This window comes from Ornithodoros turicata, unplaced genomic scaffold, assembly GCF_037126465.1.
Source record: "Ornithodoros turicata isolate Travis unplaced genomic scaffold, ASM3712646v1 ctg00000829.1, whole genome shotgun sequence".
Lineage (NCBI taxonomy): Eukaryota > Metazoa > Arthropoda > Arachnida > Ixodida > Argasidae > Ornithodoros > Ornithodoros turicata.
The window spans coordinates 266,874-292,316 of record NW_026999402.1 but is presented as its reverse complement, the minus strand read 5'-3'; the positions used below and the strand labels follow the sequence as shown (position 1 = coordinate 292,316).

General features: G+C 47.0%; 1 protein-coding gene across 2 annotated transcripts in view; it reads right to left on the bottom strand.

Moving 5' to 3' along the window:
- Positions 1 to 25,443, bottom strand: part of LOC135375163 (uncharacterized) — a 42,275-nt gene that overhangs the window by 1,540 nt on the left and 15,292 nt on the right. Inside the window, exons 1-6 of one of the 2 annotated variants that reach the window (XM_064607888.1) lie at positions 22,266 to 22,380; positions 12,772 to 12,851; positions 10,750 to 10,842; positions 3,792 to 3,876; positions 1,717 to 1,763; positions 983 to 1,069 (exon numbers count right to left, since the gene is read on the bottom strand). In XM_064607888.1, coding sequence (XP_064463958.1) covers positions 983 to 1,069; positions 1,717 to 1,763; positions 3,792 to 3,876; positions 10,750 to 10,842; positions 12,772 to 12,851; positions 22,266 to 22,368 — 495 coding nt within the window. In that variant the 5' untranslated portion in view covers positions 22,369 to 22,380. Of the gene's footprint in view, positions 1 to 982; positions 1,070 to 1,716; positions 1,764 to 3,791; positions 3,877 to 10,749; positions 10,843 to 12,771; positions 12,852 to 22,265; positions 22,381 to 24,981; positions 25,062 to 25,443 lie in introns of those variants that run through there. The other variant, XM_064607889.1, reaches the window with a different exon arrangement.

Below are 25,443 nucleotides of genomic sequence, written 5' to 3'. Positions count from 1 at the left end.
GCCAAAGGCGTGTCGTTCACTTAGAGCTGTACAACGTAAGTTTACAGCCCTTTATCGAGAGCGTTCGCGCCGGTATTGTGAGACGCTTTCGCTTTTCAGCGGACCCGCAGGAATTTGGCAAGTTACGCGCGTACCTTGCGCGATGGTCTTCCATGCACCATTGCATTGGGGTCACTTGCTGTGGTCCCGAACAAGTCAGAGGTTGACGTGTAGTCACCTTTCAAACTGACATCCCGATTGATAAAAAAAAAACTAAAAGAAAACGAGAAAAAACTTCACTGTAGCTTTTTTCCTTTGTGACCAGGCACTGAAGGTTTCTACTTTCTAGTATGACACACCTATCCGACCCAGTTTTCACTTTATGAAACTGGCCGTTACAGTTTTCATATTCTGTTCACCGTTTTGAGAAGCCATCGGACTTCGACACTTATTGTGAAGGGGCCCATTTGTTCGTTCTCAACCACCTCAACTGGAGCAACGTATCGCCCCTGCGGTGAAACTCCCATTCATCATCTCAAAATGAAGTCGTAGTTGTTGATAAACGGAGCTGCAATAGACAAACTCGCCTTAACCGTCAGGAAGAGCCATCCATGTTGGCATGAGCTCTGTATCTGTTTGAGATCATTTCAGTTTAGCTGACTCACGCTGACAATATTTACTGTCAAGTGAAATTTCAGCGTCAGCTTCGTATGTTACTGTTCGTGAAGTGAAGCTGAGGGTTGGTTGTCGCCACCCCATATTTCATATCTTTATGGGTGACTGGGTAGCAGAGTCGGCGAAGCACTGCCGTATAGAGAAAGGCCAATGAAGCACGCCTGTAGCTGCCCCGCAAAAGAGATTCTGCCTGTTTGTGCGAATGAAAATTTTCTTTGGGCTTGTGTCTTTATCTTTATCTCACGTCTAATTTTTACGTCATAGAGCACTGAGAATGGATTTGACGAACGTGCAAATGTTTGAAAAGGTTTGCTCCTACTTTCCTTACCAGACAGACTTTGCCATCGGGACGTCTTGCGATCTTGTGGGGATATTCGAAGCAGTAAAAATGGCAGCCGAATGGTCCCCTGGAATTCTGCATGCAAGTGAATTACGGTTACTTGTAACATGTCATACTACGGTGATCCGCAGAAAGAGATGCTTGGATGTGATATATGAGCATACTTTGTACTTTGTTTGTTTTTGGTTGTTTGTAGGTTGTTGTTTTGTTTTGGGAGTAGCAGAACTAGTCAGGAGACAAGTTCAATTTCTCCCTGGTTTTCTTTTAAATAATCAATCAATCAATGAGCATAGGATAGCGCGCAGAAAAGAACGGCGAACTGTCTAGTATACTGTTTCCACCACTTCCGCATTTGCGGCTGCTTTAGTTTTGGACTTCACTATTCCTGAGTGGTAAATGCTTCCCAAAGAACAAAGACTGAATACAGTGGAACACAGGACATGGGATTACCGTGGTATAGTTATATCGATCCCGTAGCACTCGAAGTAAATCGTTCCCGAAGTGATGTACTTATCTGAGGTTTTACATGTAAATCCTCCCAAGAGCCTTTCTTTTCTTTTCTTTCTTTTTTTCTTTTTTTTTTCTGTTTAGCGAGCAATAGAAACGATTTATAGCCGCAAAGTGTCTTAAATTTATGTGCTCACGCGCGCAGTTCTCTTTCATGTTGCGCGACTGCGCTTGACCAACGGGAAATAACTAGCATTTTACGTCTCAATACTTACATATAAATAGTCGTGCCCGTGTCCGCATGGCATCCAAGTCTTAGGCGCTGCAGAATAAATTGACGTTCGTATAAGGATGACGCTCCTACTGCTGGTGGTGTTTTTTAAACAGAATGTAAACTATGGGGGTCGAGAGAGCAGGACGACATTCACGGATAAGTAATCGGAGGAGAGAAACCGCTCTCAGGGCACGTCCCTGGTTATCATTTGCACGGTGCCTTTTGTGACGCACGTCTTTATAATCTCATCTGGAATATTTCCATGTATCGAAAGTTCCCCAGTTACTTAACCCGGCACAGGTGAGTGACTATTGATCTCCAGGGAAGCGGAAGCGAAATGCACAGTCTGGATCTCGTTTTATTGCAGAGAAAGAATTCACTGCAAAGGGAAAGTGGTGCAGTGCTGGACAAAAGTCTACGGAACACGTTCCGGCGCATTCTTTCCTCAGTGTAACATGTTAGCAGCGACTGGTACGGCACGGACTTGCAGACAGGTGACTGGGTTACCTAGGCACTTGTCTCTAAGCCCGTACGGTCCGATTCGCTGCTATAGCGTGTCACTGTCAAGAAGGAATGGGCCGGAGCATGTTCCGTATACTTTTGTCCAGCACTGTACCTAATTTTCTCATACTTTGAAGGCCTTGTCTGATCAGTTTGGTGTGTGTCTCGTTTTGGGGAACGATAATAACCTAGGTTGTCTCACACCCGTTTCGAAATCGCGTTCCGATTCAACCACAAGTCACCACTGGGTACACTCTTAAAAAAAGGGTGTACTTTAACTCCTTTTTTTTTTTTTTGCCCCATCATCCCCATATCATCGTCATCATGTATTTCTCTCTCTCTTTCTCTCTCTTTTTTGCCACATATATAACACCCTTTTGGAGAGTACAATTACGCTGAAAAGGATGTCTCCTCCCTCCCTCAAGGGAGTAGCATAACACCTTTCTCCCTACTGGAGAGTAATGTTACTCCCCGGCAGGGAGAAGGTGTTATGCTACTCCCTTGAGGGAGTGAGGAGACACCCTTTTCAGCGTAATTGTGCTCTCCAAAAGCGTGTTATATATGTGGCAAGGGGAGGAGTTAAAGTGCACCCTTTTTTTAAGAGCGTAGATTATCTTTTAACGTAATCTTTGATTCCCGTGAGGAGAAATTTGGGCACTGTAGTGCGCCATTAGTGGCATAATTTTATGGCTGCTTTCTTTGGTGACGAGTCCCATTCTGTGATCTACCCGATTTCTCACAACAGGTCCTACTTTTCCTCCTCCGCGTCATCCGCGCAGCCTGTAGCGTATTTCTGCAAAATCTTTTGGTGACGAGCGTATAGAGCACCTTTCTTTTTCACTACTTCTGCTATGGTAGTGAGGGCAAAAAACACGTGGTCCGTCTCCGCACAGTGGGGTGATTCTGTTGATACTACACCATCCCGAGCCAGTGAATTATATACTTACGTTTTAGCTTGGCCAACCTATCATACACTGAGTCATCGTAGCACTTGCCTAAAGTAGCTTTGTCAAAAATACATACTTTGTCATACTTTGAAGGCCTTGTCTGATCAGTTTGGTGTGTGTCTCGTTTTTGCGAATGATTATAACCTAGGTTGTCTCGCACACCATTCGAAGTCGCGTTATGATTCAACCACAAGTCATTAGAGGGTAAAAGCCGCAGTGCCATATTTGTTTTCCTCTTTCGGCCATCGCTCTGGCTTCCTCAAAACGGAGTTTGTCCAGCTTGTAGAGCGATCGGCCTGCCTGCGTCTACGCCATATTATCTTTTAACGTTATCTTTGATTCCCGTGAGGTGAGATTTCTGCACTATAGTGCGCCATTACTGGCATAATTTTATGGCTGCTAATCTTTTTTTTCTTTGGTGACAAGTCCCATTTGTAATCTACCCGATTTCTCACAACAGGTCTGACTTTTCCTCTTGTGCAAAATCTTTGGTGACAAGCACAGTGCACCTTTCTTTTTCACTACTACTGCTGTGGTAGTGAGGGCAAAAAGTACGTGGTCCGTCTTCGCACTGTGGGGCGATTCTGTTGATATTACAACATCCTGAGCCAGTGAAGTATACACTTACCTCTTAGCTTGGCCAACCTATCATACACTGAGGTATTGTAGCATACCCCATCGTAGCACTTGCCTAAAGTAGCTTTGTCAAAAACCTAAAAGAAAATAGCGATGATGAAATGATGATAACGTCGTATATTGATCAATACAATTACACAATTACAGTGAACTTTGGGGGATATGTAAGGCTAAACGCACAGGCCACACTCTTAAAAAAGGGTGTACTTTAACTCATTTCCTTGCCACATATATAACGCTCTTTTGGAGAGTACAATTACACTCAAAAAGGTGTCTCCTCACTCCCTCAAGGGAGTAGCATAACACCTTCTCCCTACCGGGGAGTAATATTACTCTCCAGTAGGGAGAAAGGTGTAATGCTACTCCCTTGAGGGAATGAGGAGATACCCTTTTGAGCGTAATTGTACTCTCCAAAAGGGTGTCATATATGTGGCAAAAAAAGGAGTTAAATTGCACCCTTTTTTTAAGAGTGCACACGGCAGGCACTGTAACATAAGCAATTTGTTCGTCTGACATGATGGTATGATTTCGAGTTATGAACTCCACTCCATTCCTGAGAAGTTGCAAGAGAACGCGAGTGTTCATTACAGTACAGTGGTACTGAATATTACGATCTGGCAATGACCTGGGGCTCGAACACCATACTGATATGTAGAGGGCGGACAAGTATGCGCTATAAACTCCCGAAATATGCAACTGTGCACTGAAACTCCTCGAAACATGCGGTTAAAATCCTCATTACATTTACCTGTTTTTCATTGCTTTTTAAGGATAATTTATTCAACGCACGAAAATGAGTGAAATTTAGATGTTAGGCAAGATGTTGTTTGACGACTATCTAAAACATAAGATGCAATGTGTGATGAACATGTACAGTCATTTCAACCGTACCATTTTCAGTACCAAGAATTATCATTGTTCTTTGTACGGAATCAATACACCTGAGGGAGAAGAATGAGGCCTGGCCGACGTAAGAGGAGACGGGTTTTATTTCGGGATCAGCGCGACCGGCTGGTCTGGACTGTGCGCTCAACGGAACTGATTGCCGAGCGTGGCGCGCGGTTGCGATGATGATGAGGCTGGCCGCGTTGCGTCGGCATCGTCGTCACGACATGGCTCCCCCCCTCTGAGTGGACGGAGTCCGTGGGATAAAAGTGGCTGGTCACCAGGTGGGTCGACCAGTGCACGTGAGGTCGCCTGGATTTGCATGGTAGGGTGGGAGCGGCAGGGGGAACCGGGTGGTGCAGAGGGGCTGACGAGGTCACAGTAGCCAGAGGTGGTGGGTCCGCGATGTAAGCTGGCTTCAGCCTGTCGATAGTGATGACGTCGTGACGTCGTCCGACGTCGACGACGTAGGTCTTGATGTTACGCTTGACGACGAGGTAAGGGCCATCGTAGCGAGGATCGAGGGGCTTCCGGAGGGCATCGCGGCGCACAAAGACATGGGTGCACGTCTTCAGGTCTTGACTGACGAAAACGTGGGTGGTAGGTGGTGTCCGGGGGGGTACAGGGCGTAGTTTGGCCATGATGTCGCGGAGGGCCTCGGCGTACTGCTGCGGGTCGGGAAGGCCGGTGCAGAGTCGCGATGAAGAGCTTTGCAAGAATTCGCCGGGTAAACGTAGGGTGTCACCGTACACTAATTCGGCTGACGAGCATTGGAGGTCGGTCTTCAAGGCGGACCGAATACCAAGGAGGACCATTGGCAAGGTCTCGGTCCAACGAGTTGAGTGGTGTGCGCGGAGAGAGGTTTTCAACTGACGGTGAAAACGTTCCACCATCCCGTTGGCTGCAGGGTGGTAGGCAGTCGTGCGTACTCGAGTTATTCCTAGGGTCTTCATGAGGTCGGCGAATAGGCGAGACTCGAACTGGCGTCCGCGATCTGTAGTGATGGTGGTGGGGACGCCGAAACGCGCTATCCAACCGGCGACGAAAGCTTGAGCGACGACTGCTGCAGTGATGTCCTGTATGGGGAACGCTTCGGGCCAACGGGTGAACCTGTCTACGCAAGTAAGCAGGTACGTGAACCCGTTGGATGGTGGTAGGGGGCCCACAAGGTCCAGATGAATGTGGTCAAAACGACGTGTGGGAAGTGGTATGCTTGACACAGGTGTGATGGTGTGGCGCTGAATTTTCGTTTGCTGACAGTGAATGCATGCTCGTGTCCAGGCTCTGATGTCGGCGTTCATCTTGGACCAAACAAATCGTGCGGTGATGAGCTTTTGAGTGGCCCGAACTCCTGGGTGAGACAGACCATGAAGGGCGTCGAAAATGAGACGACGAAAATTGTGCGGGACAAATGGTCGTGGAGAGCCGGTGGACGTGTCGCAGACGAGACGGGTGTCTGAATATGGGACGGAACGTTCTTCGAAACGTAAGGAGGATGACGAACGTAGGTCAGCGAGCTCCTGACATTCCTGATGGGTAGCCATGACAGCGAAATCGACTCGGAGGAGGCCAGGAACGTGGAGGCTGTTGATGTGGACGCGAGAGAGAGCGTCGGCGACAGCATTGTCCCGTCCATGAACGTGACGGATGTCTGAAGTGAACTCGGAAATAAAGGCGAGTTGTCGGAGTTCACGAGGAGAGTAACCAACTGCATTAGTTGACAGAGCGAAGGTGAGCGGTTTGTGATCTGTGAGCACGAAAAATGGGCGGCCTTCAACGAAGAATCTGAACTGCTTGATGGCGAGGTAGATAGCGAGGAGTTCCCTGCCGAAGGTACTGTAGCGGGTTTCTCGTGGTGATAGTGATTTAGAGAAGAACTCGAGCGGGGACCATTGACCTGCGAGGTGTTGTTGCAGGACAGCGCCTACAGCGGTGTTCGACGCATCAACCATGATGCTTGTGGGAGCGTCCGGTTTCGGGTGGACGAGAAGCGTGGCACGAGATAGCTTGTCCTTGAGTTCAGCGAATGCAGCGGCGGCAGAGTCCGTCCAGGCGAAAGTAGGGGCTGCAGCGCGTTTGTGACGAAGAAGGTCGTGCAATGGCTGTAAAATCTGCGCACATCCAGGAATAAACCGGCGGTAAAAATTTACCAGCCCTAGAAATTCCCGCAGCTGCCGAAGGTTGGTTGGGGCGGGGAACTTCTGGATGGCTTCCACTTTGCACTGGAGAGGGGTGATACCGTGCCTGTCGACGTGGTGGCCGAGAAAGTCGAGTTGTGAGACAGCAAATTCACTCTTGGCCATGTTAATGACAATGCCATGAGCATCGAGTCGTTCGCAGAGCAACCGGAGGTGCTGTTCATGCTCTGCTTCGGATGTGCTTGCGATGAGAATGTCGTCCAAATATGCGAAGCAGAAATCCAGGCCGCGAAGTACTTGGTCGACAAAACGCTGAAATGATTGGGCGGCGTTGCGGAGTCCGAATGGCATGCGAACGAACTCAAATAGCCCAAATGGGGTGATGATCGCCGTTTTTGGGATGTCTTCGGGAGCTACAGGGATTTGATGATACGCGCGCACAAGATCGATTTTTGAGAAGCAGGTTGCACCATGTAGGTTGGCTGCAAAGTCTCGGAGATTGGGCAGCGGGTAACGGTCTGGGATGGTTACTTTGTTCAGGGCTCTATAATCGCCACACGGGCGCCAATCTCCGGTCTTTTTCGGAACGAGGTGGAGTGGAGATGCCCAAGTGCTGGATGACGGTCGAATCAGTCCGCGGTCCAGCATATGTTGAAATTCCTGTCGAGCGACGCGAAGCTTCTCAGGAGCGAGGCGGCGAGCTCGAGCGTATACCGGAGGCCCTGTCGTGGCAATGTAATGCTGGACGTCGTGCTTGACTGGGCGTTCGGTGTTGGGGGACGGTGCGAGGTTTGGAAAACTTCGGACGATAGCTTCAAATCTAGATTTGGGAGCTGGGCGGACCAGTACGGGACTTAGCATAGATGGGGAAGACGGAATGCCATACACTGTAAGGTTCGTCTGAGTGTCCAAAAGGCGGCGTCGGTTCATATCGACGAGAAGGCAAAAATGTGCCAAAAAATCGGCGCCAATGATGGGATGCTTGACCTGAGCAACGAGAAACACCCATCGAAAGTTTCGACGGAGACCAAGGTCAAGGGTACCCAAGCGCTCGCCGTATGTGGGGATGGGACAGCCGTTTGCGGCTTCGAGGGTGGATGCGAGGCATCGTTTCTTGTCGCCGGGTGCAGGAGGAACGACGCTAACTTCGGCGCCGGTATCGACGAGATACCGGACGCCTGTGAGTCGGTCCATGATGAAAAAGAGGGATGGGCGGCGACAAGGGGTGCCAACAGAGCTGGTCGCCATCAGTTGTTGGCCGGTCCGTTTCCCGCAAACGAACATGGTGGGGTGCACTTGCGAGCACGGTTGCCAAAGGTAGCGTGGTACCAGCAGAAGTTGCTGTTGGGATCGGACGGCCTTGAACGACTGCGGCGGCGGCGGAACTGCGGGGTCCAATTGCGTGTGCGTGCAGGACTTGGGCTGCGGGAGCGGGGATTTCGAAGGCTGGTTGTGACAAGATCGGTGAGCTTTTCGAGATCCGCACGCAACTTTGCCAGCTCGGACTGCTCGCTGGATATAGACGACAATGCCGGAGCTGACATGGGCAAGGACATGTTGTCCATAATTTTGTCGGCCAACTGTGCCAAGGCTTCTAGGGTAATGCCTTCGGAGCTGGTCAGTATCAATCGAACGTTGGATGGGAGTCGTTGCAAGAAAAGCTCGCGCACGATGGAAGCATCGAGAGATGTCGCGCGATCGCCCAGAAGTTGTTGCATGCGCCTAAGGAGCTGCGACGGTTTTCGATCGCCTAATTCTTCCGAAGTAATCAGTTGCTGAAGGCGTCGTTGTTCAGAGGCTGTTGTCCTGCGGATAAGCTCCTCTTTGAGTCTGTCGTACGGGCCTGACGTGGGAGGGGTCATAATAATGTCGCGAACTTCTGCGGCCTCATTGGGGGACAAAGCTGACACGACGTAATGGAATTTGGTGAGCTGGCTGACGATTCCACGGGTTGCGAATTGTGACTCAATGTGGGCAAACCACAGAGCAGGGTCGGCGGGCCAGTATGGGGGAAGCTTCATGGAAACTGCGCTGAGACGAGATGCAGAAGAGTCACCTGAACTGGTGTTTTCCATGACGAGGTGGTAGCGGCTGTGCGAGATGTTCGAAATCCGGGTCACCAATTGAGGGAGAAGAATGAGGCCTGGCCGACGTAAGAGGAGACGGGTTTTATTTCGGGATCAGCGCGACCGGCTGGTCTGGACTGTGCGCTCAACGGAACTGATTGCCGAGCGTGGCGCGCGGTTGCGATGATGATGAGGCTGGCCGCGTTGCGTCGGCATCGTCGTCACGACACACCAAATGTCTATTTAGAAGAAAAAAAACACGTAAACATGTTATTAAGGACAACACGGTTAAATGGAAACAACCTTCGTTCTGCAGCGCACAACGAAGAATACTTGCGCCACAGATATAAATCATGCACTCAAGGCTTTGCGTTCGTGATTGGTAGAGTAACTCTAACGCAGCCTAGGGGGGGGGGGGGGGGGGGGGGGGGGGGGGGGGGGAATGTTTTATGCAAAGTAAAAAAAAAAAAAAAGGGAGGCTAGCAAATGGACGAAACGCTTCTGATTCTGAACGAAAAGATTCTGAGGGCTGAACACTAAGATTCTGAGGTCTTCCTGCACAGTCTCTCAGGAATGGACAGTGTCATTCAGAAAACGCTGTTAAAAAAGCAGCAAGTTTATGTTTCGGGATACGTTTCCTCTTCTGCGTGAACTTTGTTTCCTACAACAACGTGTGTAAGGGTTATTTAGAAGGTGTGCACTTCAGGAAGCAATCCAAGACAGCATTTAATACTATAACCGCATTTTCCCAGTAAATGGGACTGTAAAGAAGTGTACATGGGTCCGTTCAAAGGGATTCTACTTGACTAATTCCCCATCTCAATTCCGCACTGTATTTTACACCAGACAGAAACGTATCGTCACATAGCGTTTAGCAGTGTTCCACCTTCCTACACGAGGAATGCCGTAGACATATCATGGATCACACGCCCTGTAAAACAAGTAACAGCACCACAGCCATAGGTGGGGAGTAACGCGTTACAAAGTAGTGCGTTACCGGTAACGCGTTACATTCGAGTAGTGAGATATGGTAACGCATTACATTTGGGAGAAAAGTAATGAGTAACGTAACGTCATTACATTTTTAATAAATAACGCGTAACGGCGTTACGCGTTACTGCGTGTTGGGGAACATTGCTTCATCGTCTAAACTTGAAAAGCTTGAGCGAGGACCGTGCGTGCAGAATCCGGGAAAATCCTCGATTTTTTCTATTCATCTTCAACAATGACAAGAAGGTCACATCCACCCACGAAGAACGCAAAAGAAGGGTTATTGACCTACCCTGGTTGAGATGTCACCTTTGTTTATCACCTCTGTTTTTCACTCTCTCTGGTATTTTACGGACGAATTGGGCAAAAGCGGCAGAAAAATAGACTCTACCTGAACAAGTAACAAAGTACCAAGGGATTGGCTGTTTGGATTTGTACTGTGTGATTTAAAAGGTCACCGTCTCTATCAACCTTGACAAGGAGCACTCACTTGTCATTAGGCGTCCTCTCAGGCCAACGGGCGAAGCAAACAGATGAATATTTTGAACATCAACTACTTCTGCGTTGCAATAAATCGTATATGTAAGTTGTGTTCATGCGTGACCCTTGTTTGTGCCCAACACTGCTTCTAGTGATTTGCGGAATGCACTTATGTGACTCAACCAGAAATGGTACATATAATAAGGACAACTGGTGAAAGTAATGCAAAAGTAACGGCATTACTTATCAGAAGTAACGGCGTTAGTAACGCGTTACCTACTACCGCAACAGTAACGAATAACGTAACGCGTTACTTTTTGAAAAAGTAGTGAGTAACGGTAGTGCACTACAAAATAAAAGGAACTTCCCCACCTATGCAGCACATACGTACAAGACATGGCTCTTTGTCCCATTCATTGCGGTAGCACGATGTTGGCTTCTGTGGAGCGCACATGTGGCTGCAGGTAGCCAATGATCCATTGTGCTGTAAAAGAGGAACTATGTAGCACAAGTCTCGCACATTCATGTATTGTAGTAAAGGGGATCGCCAGGCTCCGTCTCACGTCTTGGGATTCCCACGTAATTCATGCCATTGCAGTTGACGCGTCTCAGATCGCATTCTCGCAAAATATAATCTCTCTGTATGCGTCACGAAAGTAAGATAAAATTATAAAACTAATTACTAGTTTTCAGGAGTATCACGTAAAAACGCTGAATCTGTGTCTTGTTTAGTAACGCGATTCCCCGAAGGCGAAAATCGTGACATCCTGCCCGAAGCGCATGCATGAAAGTTTGAAATAATTAATTGTAAATTTCGCTGTCAGATACATCCATATAGTTCTCTCGTGACGAAGAGCCCCCAATTACTAGTACCAGACGTACCCACGGGACAATGTGATGGAAATACACATATATTTTTTGTGTACCGTAATTTCATGTGTATAAGCCGCACCGCAGATAAGCCGCAGGACTCGTTTTTAGGAACGTTTTGAAAATTTTCTGGCAGATAAGCCGCACTCGCAGATAAGCCGCGGGCAATACGTGACGACTGATTTGTGAGACAAAGGAGACCATAGAGAAGGCCATAAACCTTGTGGTCCATACTACAGGGTCGGCATAGTGTACAGCAAAGGAGGTCAGCTCTAGAGTTCTACCAAGATCGGATTGTGCCCTTGTTGGGAGTTTTTTATGGATTGATGGGTCAGTGGTCTTCCAGAAGACGTGAATCACTGTCACCACTTCCGTTAAAACTGCTTGGGGGAATGCACCAGGAAGATCAGTCTACTCGAATGTGGACCCGTCCCTGTTACGCACTGTTCGTGCATCTGCAGGGCAGTGCTGTTCCAGAGACACTGTCGGCCCTTTCGTTAAAACCGGCGTATGGGGAAAATACCAGGAAAAAATAGTCATCAGATAAGCCGCACCGGTGGATAAGCCGCAGAGCGCCCGTGAGAAAAAAAAATCACGCATAAGCCGCGGCTAATACGCGTGAAATTACGGTATTTGTATTGTACATTACATATTGTACATATTGTGTACAATTCGTATTGAAATTAAATTCAATTAAATCAGCAATTTAAAATATAGCAAATGTGCGGTGTATGTGCATTGTTCTCTAGTTTCTCTCTGAACCGCTAGTGCCACAATCCTGGCAGCGTACGCTGCGAGAAACACTCGAAGGAGACCGACGGTGCCTAGTGTCAGCCATGCAAACGAAGTTATTAAGCTTTAAAGGACCCCTACGTAAAGGGAGTTGTAGCCTGTTCGCGCAAGAGGGGGATATTTTATTAGATTTCATTTATTGATCCCCTTAAAGGCCCGAACACATTACATAAGGGCGGCCCAATAGACGTGCAAGAACGGAACAACACAACTCCCAGCCAGTTAATTGTCACACTGCTAATTTACTACTACTAATTACTCATATGACAGAACGCGTGTGTGAAGCTATATAGTAAGCTGGTAGACTAAGCTCGCTACCCAGAACAGACACACACACACACAGAACGAAACACACAAATAAGTGCGCAGAGTGTGTGCCGGAAGCTCTATACTGAATCCCTTTATCGTGTGGCAACTGGCAAGACATGTACGTTGGAGTGACAGGACGCTGTCTTAATGGGAGCAACAGCAACTATACATGAGTGATGATGAGAAGATAATTCTTAATGGGACTTGCACACACGCCACGTAGTTGAAACAAAAAAGATAACACAATAAGGAGATAACTGCGTGAGCAAAGGAGCGCTCCTTACAGATAAACAACACGGTGCACCACCTTCGATTAAAAGCTAAACGAAATTCTATTATTTTCATACTTTGTTACTGTAACAAACCTAGTTGAAAGCATAGCGTGTCTCTCGTGTTCCGCATTGTCCATTGTGTTCGTTGTAAGTGTAGCAGCTGTACTTACTCTGATATGTTTGTACTCCGCGCAGAGTCCCAACGCGTCGAAACCGATGCACTGCACATTTGCGTCCACAGGAACCGTTGCTGCGGAGAATGAAATCTCACTTAGTTAAAATTCAAACTCTTAGTCGCCGTTTAGTGCCAAAGTGCTCGAAGGGAAAGTGTGGGATCGCTGTCACAGTATTTGTAGTGTTGTCAGTGCTTGTTTTGTTATGACGCAACTGCATGTAAAGGCGAGCAAGTCGCTGCTGTTCGCACCCTCACCCGCATTCCTTCCGTGGGGTGCACCTCGAAATAAAGCGATCGAAATCCTCGTTGCAGAATAAACAACTGTAAATACACGTTATCTGATTATAAAATGCGCAGTCGCGCGGTGGAATCTGTCAACGACGAACTTATACTAACCTGGACATGAAAATTCAAACACCGAACTTGGACTAGCCTAATAGTAAACTAACCAACATGCTGCTCCGTCGTGTCCACCCTGCTAAGCGACCCCCAAGCAGCACAGTCCCCCACCGCAAGTCGAGTGCAATAGGGGTGGACGGGTAGGTGGAAGGCCTTGAACAAACTCGTGAAACTAAAAAACACTGATAAGACACATACCGTGCAGCCCTATTGCACTAGACTTTCAGTACATTGTGCTGCTTGGGACGGTTACTAAAATGTGTATTTCGTTCGTTCGCTAAAACGACTTGTACAGACATCGAAAACCAGTGAATTTGAGTGGTCAAACGGTGATGTCATGCTTTAAACACGGCATATCATCTTACGAAGCAGTCGAGCATTCTCCTTGACTTTCCTTGTTTCGAGAACGGGAATTCCGAGATCGGGGATTTCACAACTGGGAATATCGAGGTCCTCCCCTTGTGTGTCTCAAGAAAGAGTAAAGACGCCGTACCATAACAAGAGGGTGACATGAGGGTAACGCTGTACAGCAATGGTATATAAAACCTGCCCCACTTTTTTTTTTTTTTTGTACTTCGAAAGAGACAGCTCTAGTAAATAAGCCGACATTTCTGGCTAACGTTTCATGTCTAACAAATAGAACTCCCCGCGCCGAAACACTTTTACATTTACTCCAAATTACAACAAACCTCCACTTTTCTACAAGGTCATTCAACACCAAGAATTTTATCGACAGTCAAACTCTTGCAAGTAGGTTCCTATTCTCCCGGAGCGCGCTGTTGGCTGCACTGTGGCTGCTGTTTCAAGACGTGGAGCTTCAGTCTGCTAAGGGGTAAATGTCTGGCTTGGAGTTGGAGCTGGACAGTGTAGTAGTTACTAACGTAGATACTAGGGTTGGCTGGTACATAACTGAAAAAGTTTTGCGCGCACGATGAGCACAAAGGGAGAGACACACCCCGACACCCACAAACGACGTAGTGTGCGTATAGGAGCCGACTGCGCGGGGGTTGCGGGCCTTCAGCCCCTCGAAACTCTTCTGAGGGCCATGCTCCCGCCGAGTGGTTAGGCACCCTAACTTGACGCTCTCTATCACACTACTGCACAACAAAAAAGAAAGCGCACGTCGCGAAAGGCAACAGCAACCCAATTTAACGCAACAAAAAGTTATTTTTTTTAAACAAATCTCCGCTTAATGTCGTATTGCGTCTCCGAAGGAACCGACTCTTTCCGGCTTCCTTCATGACACTGCGTGCACTCTTGCTCGCATACCGTCAACAACCCAAAGAAATGAAAAATTTAGGGCGATCGATGGGATTCATGCGACAGAAATGCGTGAGTATTAGCATCCCCGCCCCCGACTTGCATGGTTCAACCTGTGTATGACAAATGCAGGTTGAACCACGCCCCCTTGCATTCCCTTACAACTGTGAGGCATTGTTTCGGTAATGTTTTGAGGTTACATCATGGTCACCATGCCCTGTAGGGTTAAACTTCAAGTGTCGTGGAGAGACTTTACCGCGGCGCTTTTTTATTATTTAGCGGTTAGTCTCACTTGATATCTTTATTAGCTCGCTAGCATACCCGTGTCATATATAAAGGGGCTGCACTGCGACTCGCGTTTTCACCGTGGCACTACCGTGTCTAAAATATTTTCCCAGGCTTTTTTCGTGGCCTACAACTCGCGCGGAGTCACCTCCCGGTAGTGGTGGTGGTCGTGGTTCAACTGAACAGTCTGCATGCCTGATAACCGACCGCGATGGTGTGAATCTTGCGCAGCATACATTTTTCTACTTTTTCAAATTCATTAAGTGTCTGTCATCCACGTTCCAAAACAGAAAGTCATTTATTTTTCTTTTGTGGCAGGGGTCCACTGCCCGGGGCGTTTTTATGAATCGCCACGACACGGTGTCATTAGACAGGGCGCTTTCTAGCAAGACTCAGCTACACGAGGTACACACGATGTAGTGTAACCGGGACTTGTTTGGTTTTACATGTGCCAGAAGTCGCACGTCGATGGAACGATATCTGATGAAGAAGCGTGCACCTTCGGGTGAAGACCGTGGCGGACAGAGCGGTGCTTCCTCCGGAAGCTTGGACCTACGGACTTCGCACCACCGAGGATAGCGGCAGCTCTTCAGGCGGTGCCGTAACGACTTCTTCCAATCAAGCTACTGCCCCAAATGAATGCCTTCGGGGAAGAAAAGGGCGACGCTACCAGCCCAGCTGGGAGACTCTTTATCTGTGGCTCTCATATGATACCGTCAAAGAAAATGCGTTCTGTGCAGCTTGCCGCACTGCTTCGGAGATAAACGTGCCTTTTCCGAACACGCCAAGAGACAAGGATCCTGAACGGGACTTTTGTGGCAAGTGGGATCTCCAACTGGAAGAAAGCTCTCGAGAGATTTCAAGCGCATGAAGCGAAAAATTTCCACAGGACTGCATTGAACGCTTTAAGAGCTGTGAAACAGGGAGCAAATGTCGTGTTGGCCTGTGGACAAGGGAAGGGCAGCGACATGAATGCGTCAAGAAAAGCCCTTGTAACGACACTATCGTACACGATGGAAATTTATGTTCTGAGGCTGGAGCCCTGGAGCGGGCTAACCTTTTCACTGACTTCTCTTGAGACACTATAGTTTCTGCAGCATCTAGCTTGCCAATGGTTGATAATACGCGGCCGTGACGACAGATAAACGCTACACTAATGCATAACGTTCCAGAAAGCAAGCGCGAATGTGCAGCAGCAATTTGAACATCAACGTCAAACTGCCGACGCAAGGAGAGTGATCCCGGACTCACGCGATAACGGCGTTGAAGCGAACGATTTCGTTCCAAGCCGTTCACAGTGGTTCTCGTTACTACACTCTAGGACCCGTGGCGGATAAGGGACGGATAAGAGGCGCATATTTTGCTGCTGTTGTTAATTGTCTGCCAGCCTTATCCGCCACACCACCGAAACGTTAACAACAACAAAAAGACAACAAATGACAACAACAAGACAAAGAAAACAAGATTCCCGCACGTGTTCACTGAAAGAAAAGTGGACGTATGTCTTGTTCGTTGAGTGCCTTGCGAAAGAGTGTGGCGGATAGAAGCGTGGCGGATACCAATGTTCCCAAGTTCGCAGCTGTGTCATTTCTGCAGATTGCATCACATCGTGCAACGGTCGGCGTCTTGGTGGTTGGTGGTTAGGGGGACGCCGCTTGTTTCCGAAGCAGTTTGTCGGTTTGTCTCCTTGGCCGTGATAGACTGTGACATAGCCGTCGTTGTGGAAGGCCAGTGTCTAGCGACAAAGAACTCACCCGCAAATTTATCCTTGATGCCATTGCAGGTGAGTTCATAGGACGGTCCGCAGTGCGAAGGAACACATTTTCAACACGGCGTAGAAATTGTTCCCAGTCTGATTTCGTTTCACTCGTGATTTCAGTATAGAAATCGAATAAAAATTGCGAGACGCACACCAGTCCCTAGTGTTTCTAGGGACAGTTACTGCAACCTGCCTACAACAACCACATTTATTCTTTCTGGCCGATGCAATCAGACACAGATCACTGCGAGTTTTGGAATGAGTATACTCAAAACGCGTTACAGAAATACTAGACAGTACCGTACCGCATTATCGTACCGTACCGTACCGACAGTATACCGCATACGCCCGCATAACCAGGAAGGGCTCATCAGGGAATCTGTGTTCTTGTCATTCCCCTTACAGATATACACATTGTACCTTGGCATCATCTCCTATCATCCCGAAATAAATTGTTGTTTTACCTTCGCTCTTGGACCGGAGCCAACTGCGCCCCCCCCCCCCCAGGCAAAATATAAACTCGGCGCCTATGTATGTGTGTGCACCCCTGTAGTGACGGGGGCCCTGTGAAAGAATGGACAACACGACAATGTGCCGAGCGCCCTACCCATGGCTAAGTCAACTGTTGAAGGACCAACGTCTACCAGGAGGATACTATTACAGCGAAAGATGCTTTCTTTTTAGCCATTTCACTGCTTTCCGCAGCGTAGAGCGCAGACAATTGTGTAAGCCAGCCTTCCATAGGCCTGTCCCAAGCGGAACTGGAATATCTCAGTTTATAAAATAACCTTTCGTTCACTCTTGCCCTTAGTAGCTCTTGACTTGATATCATGAGGGCGCGTGTACCTGAACTTGTCTGACTCATGTCCTTAGATATTGTTCTACCTTGGTGCCTTTTCCGGATTGTTATCTGCTTCTTCCTGTCTATGACTGTTTAAATTTGTCTGTGCACTGCGATTAAAGTTTAGTTGAGAGTTTGCAGTTTGTGTTGTGCGTTCTCTGTCTGAGTGTGTGTCCGTTTTGGCTGCAATGAACACCACGTTGAACTTTAACCAACTACCACAGCTTGCCACCCTTGTGATAAGACTGTGAACAGGCCATCCTACATGTCATCCAGGAGGTACTGTATGAAGTCAGATTTATTATTCCCCTGTCAAGATAACCTTTTTTTTTGTCCTCTTGTGATTGCATTGCCTCCATATTTGCACTCCTGCGACTTATGTTTCAGTTGACATTTGTATTGCTGCATGTTTGAGTTTTGTAATTCTGTTAATACTTGCTGTTGTATAGTGTAAGCAGATAGTCATAGTGGTGGTGGTGGTGGTTGGTAAAATAACAAGGGGAGGTTGAATTCGCGCAAGCGAATTCTGCTACCCCCAAAAAAAGAAAGACGGTACACCCCAAAGCAGAAAAGAGAAAAGAAAGGAAACGGTACGATTGCACCACAGAATGTGCGAGCGCACCGCAAAAGCTCACCGGGGTGAGCGTCTCGACCGCGACAACGCAGGACCGAGCGCGCCGTTCACATCCGCCGTAATGTCCACGCTCCGTCTAGTATAGAGTTTCTAGTCCACATTTTACATAGTCATAGTCATAGATAGTCATAGTACTTTTGCTTGCAGGTACTGTGAGTTCGTACCTACAGATGGTCATCGAGTCTGTAGTCTTCACTTCAAGAATGGCGCGAAGACATACCCCATACCCCAACAGTGTTTCCACTAAAGCCCTTGTTGACAGAGTTTCTCGATACGGTTGCAGAAAAAAGAAGAGTCACAGCAATTGGTAATATTTTTTAATATAGGATTTTGATATATCATATATGCTTTTGTGGTGACCTATAAACACATAGTCTCGCTCATTTATTATTAGGAGCCCGAGTTGGTTGAGGATGAGGCCATGAACGAGGCTGAAGAAAGGACTTCGTAACCTGATCCATTCACAGATGACGTGACATCCTACCCAGAGCAGGGCAGGGATCACAATTACGGACCTCCACCAGAGACAAATGATGACCCCCGAACAATGCTCCTTCGGCAGCGGAACATCAGAGAACAGCTCATAGGAAGAGAAGAGTAACTTCAGCCTTGGGCCTTCAGTGCATGACTTGCGTTTGGGAAAAGCCTTCATGTGTTGTGACATACACTAGAGCATAGAGGCAACAGCAAACATGTTTGCAGACTCCGAGACCACCCGCACTACACTTACAGGCCCTCCAGTGGATATTTCCAGTTGCTTTGTCAATCACTGCCTCACTCCGTAGGTAACAGAGGTCTGCATGCTTGCAAGTATATCGGTCCGGACCAGTGTATCTGGGCTACAATGGTCTTCGAAAAACTCCAGCTCCTGAACGTGATCAGACGTGAAGAGCCGCAAGCCATCATCCTTGTGCTTTCCGGCTCCATGCTTTTCAGTTTACCTACAAGAAAGCGCATCATTGAAATATTAAAAATGATACTTTCCTATGTTTGATAGTATGGCACGTATTAAGGGTCCATAATCCTGTATTACAATAAAACAGTTCTCGTACTGGTATACATGCTTCTTCCCAAAGAACAGTTTCAGGCTGCGTGTGGAACAAGTCCATCCTCCTTCGTTTTCCCACTGCCGTAGTGACCTATAAAGGGAGGGTGAAGTAGGCTTGTGTCGTTGCACCTGGAAAATGCAGAAGTAGAGGTTGAAATAGTTTATCATGCCGATTAGTATAACTGGCGCGTTCTCTTCAAACAGAAGCAGCAACGAGGTATTCGCGTTTATTATTTCTCCATTTCGTCGTGTAGCACCGCATTTTTTATGTGCCGGTCACTGCTACATTCGCAAGTGCGCAGCGGAATGTATCTTGCGATGGCTAAACAGCCGAAAGCTCGCGGAATCGACAGTGTGCGTGTGTAATGGGATAGCCAAGAGGTCTGCCTGCCTGATATGGCGGCACAGTGGTGTTAATAAAACCATCGATGAAAAAATAATAGATTCATACATCATGCGAATACCACTCCCAAACAAAGCACACACCTGTTTGAGCATCGCGCAGGCTGTGACAGCTGATTTCTTGATGTCGCCAATGTGCAGCCGCAAGTGGTGTCTACTGGTACGGACTGGGGCCAAGCGTACAATGTCAACCTGTGCAAATTATGAACAAACCCACCGCATACAAAAGCGAGTCAAGACAGGTGCGGGTCGGAGCACCTCAATGTTTACGTTGGAGCAGCGCGGAAAGAACTACAAATATGACGTCCGTGGAATTCCCCCGTATTGCGCGCGCATGTGCACAGAGGCTGGTGAAATCGGCTTACTGTGGCGTGTTTTGTCGGGTAAATTAGCAGTATTCAATTTTCGAGAAAGGGCAATCAAATGGTACACTTTATGAAAGGGGAAGGGGGTACGAGACCGTCCCTTTAAAGGACATTAGGACCTTCAACTGTCGAGACCGAACGCCCCTACCTCGAAGGGTGTTCGCCCCTCCTCCTGTAGGGGCACATTAGATAAATATAGATGAAAAATAACGTGGTGGTGGTGCTTGTGAAAGGGCTCAACGTGTTCGGGGCCCTTGGGGACTGACGCCCTGGGGGAATGTGTGTCCTGGGCCGACTTCTAGGGGAACTGTGCCGACATATGTCTGAAAGCGTCTGAGGAAAACACAAGGAAAACCCTAGACAGCACAGCTGGCACTGGGGTTCGAACGCGGGAAAATAACTTAATTGCGTTGAAAACCTTCATGCGACCAGCATAGGGATATAGGGATATATGTTACAGAAACATTTCAACAAATCACACATCATTAAAGCAGAGACCGCGAACGCAAATGCTGCCCGTTTTGTCTCATCTAGATATGATCCCCTGCACTCTCCCATCTTGACACCACATCACAACAGGCAATATGTATCCTTTCCTGCACCAGATCCCGACAAAAGCTTACGGAACACCAGAGCGACGTATTTCTTGATCTCAGCGACACCCTAGCGGCGAACGGGAGCGGACACACTTACTGAGAGGTGCATCGAGTACCCCGTCACCTGTTTGCAAGTCTATCTGCTCCTGTTTGCAGCGATCGTGTCGCTCGGATGACTGTTATACACCCCTCCAGTGTTCCGTAAACCTTTGTTGGTACCTGTACTTCGTCACCAAGTTGTTCTTCGTCACCAAGTTGTTCTTCGTCACCAAGTTGTTCTTCGCACACGGAATTTTATGCAGTACGCATGTATTATCAGTGCCAAAATCAGTAAAACAAACACTCAGTACACCGGAACACGCCCCTGCAACTTCCCGCGCTGCAAAACATGCAAGCACGTTCAACACGCTAACTCCATCAAAAACACTGCCAGCAGTTACACCCACCCCGTTAACCAAGCATTCACATGCACAAGCTCCAATGTCATATACTGCATTGAATGCGGCGGCTGCTCTATGCAATGCATCGGTGAAACCGGCCAACAAATGAACAACCGCCTTACCGGACACAGAACCGACACGTCCAACAAACTCCCCAAAGCAGTCGCCGAACATTCCTAGTCACAACTTTGACAACGTTAAACTATATATTCTAGAAATCGGGTTCAGATACACACGTGACAGACGTGATAGGGAGTCTTATCTCATATACAAGTTCAACGCTCTTCACCCGTTTGGTATCAACAAATCACAAGGCACCCTAGAAACACTTCACAAATAAATTATGCTCAGACCTTTCCCTTCTATCCCCTTTATCATCTGTTATGTTCTGCATGGTCACTGCTTTTTGCTTTCTTTATTGCATGCCACAACTTTTTATTACAAATATATGTTTTAAAATTTTTTTTGCTCGCTCTGGAATTTTCCTCACGGAACCATTAACCTCCTTATCTTTCGGAATGCCTGCCAATTCCTGCCTGTTGTCCCGTTTCGTCCCCGTGTACGTGAACCTCCCAAGCCAAGATCACTTCGTTCGCATAATCCCCTCGACACTGTAACAAAGCGGCCATTCACTCCGGCTGTAGGAACCCGTACGGACCTTTGTTCCCTCCGGGCTGCTGATGATTACCCACAATTGGCATGAACCTTTAACACGTCACACTTAACCCTTTGAATACCATGCCAATGATGAGGACGGTGCCCAGCAGAAGAACAGCCTCGGTTCGAAATATCGGCGGCTCCTGTCCTGAGGCAACTCCCGTCATGTATAGAGTTGTTTGTTGCAAGTAACTTTTATCCACAATGTGTTAGTGACTGGAATATCATTGGTGGTTGTATACGAGAGTTGCAGTTAAGCAAGCTTTTTATCTCGCTCCTGCTACAGCCTGCAATTGTAGGCTGCAGTATGTGATTATGAGTAAGCAAAAATAAATGAAAAAGCCGTCAGAGGGCTCTCTAAAGTTGTTTCTTTTCGTTTTTGGAACCGGTATGTTCCTGGAAACAAACAAGCTGTCTCTCTCTCACACACACACACATATACGTATATATATATATACATATTAGTTCCCGGAAAAATAACACGCGTTCTAGCGCAAACACAATGCTCGTAGTAGACTTGTTAATGTATAATGGCATTACAGCTGTATTACTAGTTACACCACCGCAAAATCTTATGCAGTAGCATTACTCATTACCGGGATGTAATGCATACCATATGCATTGACCATAGTCGGCAGTCGCCGTTGACCAGGATGATTTCCTTTGTGTAGTCTAGTCTGCGACAGCTTTTACGCATAACATGGTCACTTGCTTTGCCTAATATACTTGCTCTTTACGTGCAACTGCTTACTGAGGTGAAAGATGTGTGGGCACCACTAAGGATTAAGAGAGGTTTTACTTACTGAACCACAAGCACGTGAGGAAGGCCAGCAAACCCTGGACGAAAGTGGGACTCATTTTTCCTGCCTCTGTTGGAAGTGTACGTGGGTTTACCACGTCATGCATTTTATATAGCAACACTACGTTGATAATGGGAGTACATATCATAATATCAAATATTAAGTTCTGCGAACACCAACCGAGACACATAAAAAAGGAAATACATGATTTGACGTTAGAGTTATATTATTTCGTCATAGATGTGATGTACAAAGAGGGTTGTCACTCACCCGGGTCTCTTACGTAGAATGATTGCTTGATTTCCTCAGAAACGTAGAAACATCTCTTGGCAGTCTTATTATAGAGAGCGACAGGTTTTTTCGTAAGTGGAGAAGTAAGATTCGAGTCCTAATGCACTATTCTTCGAACGCCTCCTAGGTCTTGCTAGACGTTGTATCATTACTGTTTGATATTCTACCGAGAAGACCTGCAATATTCCAATTAAAGTGGAAGACGACATTGGCCCATTATATAGACGATATTAGAAATTTGAGCTGGAACCGCAGGTGGATCCATTTGAGTAAGAAAGTGGTGTCTATTTAGAAGAAAAAAAAACACCTAAACATGTTATTAAGGACAACACGGTTAAATGGAAACAACCTTCGTTCTGCAGCGCACAACGAAGAATACTTGCGCCACAGATATAAATCATGCACTAAAGGCTTTGCGTTCGTGATTGGTAGAGTAACTCTAACGCAGCCTAGGTGGAGGAATGTTCTATGCGAAGTAAAAAAAAAGGGAGGCTAGCAGATGGACGAAACGCTTCTGATTCTGAACGAAAAGATTCTGAGGGCTGAACACTAAGATTCTGAGGTCTTCCTGCACAGTCTCTCAGGAATGGACAGTGTCATTCAGAAAACGCTGTTAAAAAAGCAGCAAGTTTATGTTTCGGGATACGTTTCCTCTTCTGCGTGAACTTTGTTTCCTACAACAACGTGTGTAAGGGTTATTTAGAAGGTGTGCACTTCAGGAAGCAATCCAAGACAGCATTTAATACTATAAACCGCATTTTCCCAGTAAATGGGACTGTAAAGAAGTGTACATGGGTCCGTTCAAAGGGATTCTACTTGACTAATTCCCCATCTGAATTCCGCACTGCATTTTACAGACAGAAAGGTATCGTCACATAGCGTTTAGCAGTGTTCCACCTTCCTACACGAGGAATGCCGTAGACATATCGTGGATCACACGCCCTGTAAAACAAGTAACAGCACCACAGCACATACGTACAAGACATGGCTCTTGCTCCCACTCATTACGGTAGCACGATAATGGCTTCTGTGGAGCGCACATATGGCTGCAGGTAGCCAATGATCCATTGTACTGTAAAAGAGGAACTATGTAGCACAAGTCTCGCACATTAATGTATTGTATTAAAGGGGATCGCCAGGCTCCATCTCACGTCTTGGGATTCCCACGTAATTCATGCCATTGCAGTTTACGCGTCTCAGATCGCATTCTCGCAAAATATAATCTCTCTGTATGCGTCACGAAAGTAAGATAAAATTATAAAACTATATAATTACTAGTTTTCAGGAGTATCACGTAAAAACGCTGAATCTGTGTCTTGTTTAGTAACGCGATTCCCCGAAGGCGAAAATCGTGACATCCTGCCCGAAGCGCATGCATGAGAGTTTGAAATAATTAATTGTAAATTTCGCTGTCAGATACATCCATATAGTTCTCTCGTGACGAAGAGCCCCCAATTACTATTACCAGACGTACCCACGGGACGGTGTGATGGAAATACACATATATTTTTTGTGTATTTGTATTGTACATTACATATTGTACATATTGTGTACAATTCGTATTGAAATTAAATTCAATTAAATCAGCAATTTAAAATATAGCAAATGTGCGGTGTATGTGCATTGTTCTCTAGTTTCTCTCTGAACCGCTAGTGCCACAATCCTGGCAGCGTACGCTGCGAGAAACACTCGAAGGAGACCGACGGTGCCTAGTGTCAGCCATGCAAACGCAGTTATTAAGCTTTAAAGGACCCCTACGTAAAGGGAGTTGTAGCCTGTTCGCGCAAGAGGGGGATATTTTATAAGATTTCATTTATTGATCCCCTTAAAGGCCCGAACACATTACATAAGGGCGGCCCAATAGACGTGCAAGAACGGAACAACACAACTCCCAGCCAGTTAATTGTCACACTGCTAATTTACTACTACTAATTATTCATATGACAGAACGCGTGTGTGAAGCCATATAGTAAGCTGGTAGACTCAGCTCGCTACCCAGAACAGACACACACACACACAGAACGAAACACACAAATAAGTGCGCAGAATGTGTGCCGGAAGCTCTATACTGAATCCCTTTATCGTGTGGCAACTGGCAAGACATGTACGTTGGAGTGACAGGACGCCGTCTTAATGGGAGCAACAGCAACTATACATGAGTGATGATGAGAAGATAATTCTTAATGGGACTTGCTCACACGCCACGTAGTTGAAACAAAAAAGATAACACAATAAGGAGATAACTGCGTGAGCAAAGGAGCGCTCCTTACAGATAAACAACACGGTGCACCACCTTCGATTAAAAGCTAAACGAAATTCTATTATTTTCATACTTTGTTACTGTAACAAACCTAGTTGAAAGCATAGCGTGTCTCTCGTGTTCCGCATTGTCCATTGTGTTCGTTGTAAGTGTAGCAGCTGTACTTACTCTGATATGTTTGTACTCCGCGCAGAGTCCCAACCAGTCCAAACCGATGCACTGCGCATTTGCGTCCACAGGAACCGTTGCTGCGGAGAATGAAATCTCACTTAGTTAAAATTCAAACTCTTAGTCGCCGTTTAGTGCCAAAGTGCTCGAAGGGAAAGTGTGGGCTCGCTGTTACAGTATTTGGAGTGCTGTCAGTACTTGTTTTATTAGGACACAACTTTACATAAAGGCGAGCACGTCGCTGCTTTTCGCAGCTTCACCCGCATTCCTTCCGTGGGGTGCACCTCGAAATAAAGCGATCGAAATCCTCGTTGCAGAATAAACAACTGTAAATACACGTTATCTGATTATAAAATGCCCAGTCGCGCGGTGGAATCTGTCAACGACGAACTTATACTAACCTGGACATGAAAATTCAAACACCGAACTTGGACTAGCCTAATAGTAAACTAACCAACATGC